At 38.8% G+C, this 941-nt stretch overlaps 1 protein-coding gene across 1 annotated transcript in view; it reads right to left on the bottom strand.

Annotated features, from left to right (window-relative positions):
• Positions 1–941, bottom strand: part of LOC119594807 (basement membrane-specific heparan sulfate proteoglycan core protein-like) — a gene marked incomplete at its 5' end in the record, with an annotated part of 219,836 nt that overhangs the window by 91,438 nt on the left and 127,457 nt on the right. Inside the window, 1 exon segment of the mRNA XM_037943897.1 lies at positions 219–395. Within this exon segment, the coding sequence (XP_037799825.1) occupies positions 219–395 (177 nt within the window).

Here is a 941-nt window from a genome sequence, read left to right as displayed (position 1 = left end):
ATTATGCTGCTAAGCCAAGAAAGCTTATCTCACTTGCTGCTCTTTGTGTTATGTACACTAACTGTATATGTGGAGGAGAAGCTGCAGGTGCATGCCTTCAGTGTTAGACATATGGCAAAGAAAGAGTTGGAAGGGAAGAGTTTGCTTTGTTGCAGTTATTCTTCATAGAAAATTCTTTCTAGCATCCTTCAAGCATAGTGAGGAGTGTGGGGTCGAACCTGAGGTGTCTGGGGCATATACAGGGGTAGTGGTGGAAGGGAAGTTGAAGTTGGAGGGACAAAAAGTCTCATCCTGGCCGTCGTCACAGTCATCGTAACCATTGCAGAGGCGAGAGTTGTCAATGCACTCGCCAGTGCTGCACCGGAACTGGCCTTCGTAGCAAGGCTTCGAAGAATCTGGATGCCATGAATATATGACGGGTGGGGGAGGGGGGGGTGTTAGGAGGATCACCTTGATGGCCTAAGATATTTTCATTGACAAGTGAAAGCCTTTGAGTCAATGTTTTAGATATTTACAGTTATATATATACACTCCATAGGTTTATGGAAAAACAAAAAGGTAATGTTTAGTGGGTCCAAATGTATGTTGTTGTTTTCACTACAAGAGTGGATATATATTAAATGTGATGTTGCTTTTTCAGAAAAAACAGGGGTAGTATTCATGAAAGGTCACAGAATTATCTTTGACAAATTTAAAGACTCTTAAAAACAGTCCTTCAAGGATTTATTTATGACTTGGCCTAAAGACTGTAAGACTGTCCTTAACAATTTCTGTGAAACATGCTGTGCCACATTTCAAAGTTAACAATTAACTAGAATTAATATTTATCTTTTAATAGACCTCATAATAGTAATCTCATGTAATAATGAAGGAAAACAACTATTTTAACACAGCTCAAGTATAGTTTTACCCATTTAATATCTTCTATATCTACATGGGGT

The sequence above is a fragment of the Penaeus monodon genome, chromosome 34, assembly GCF_015228065.2.
Source record: "Penaeus monodon isolate SGIC_2016 chromosome 34, NSTDA_Pmon_1, whole genome shotgun sequence".
NCBI classification, from domain to species: Eukaryota; Metazoa; Arthropoda; class Malacostraca; order Decapoda; family Penaeidae; genus Penaeus; species Penaeus monodon.
This window is presented reverse-complemented; position numbering and strand designations above follow the sequence as displayed.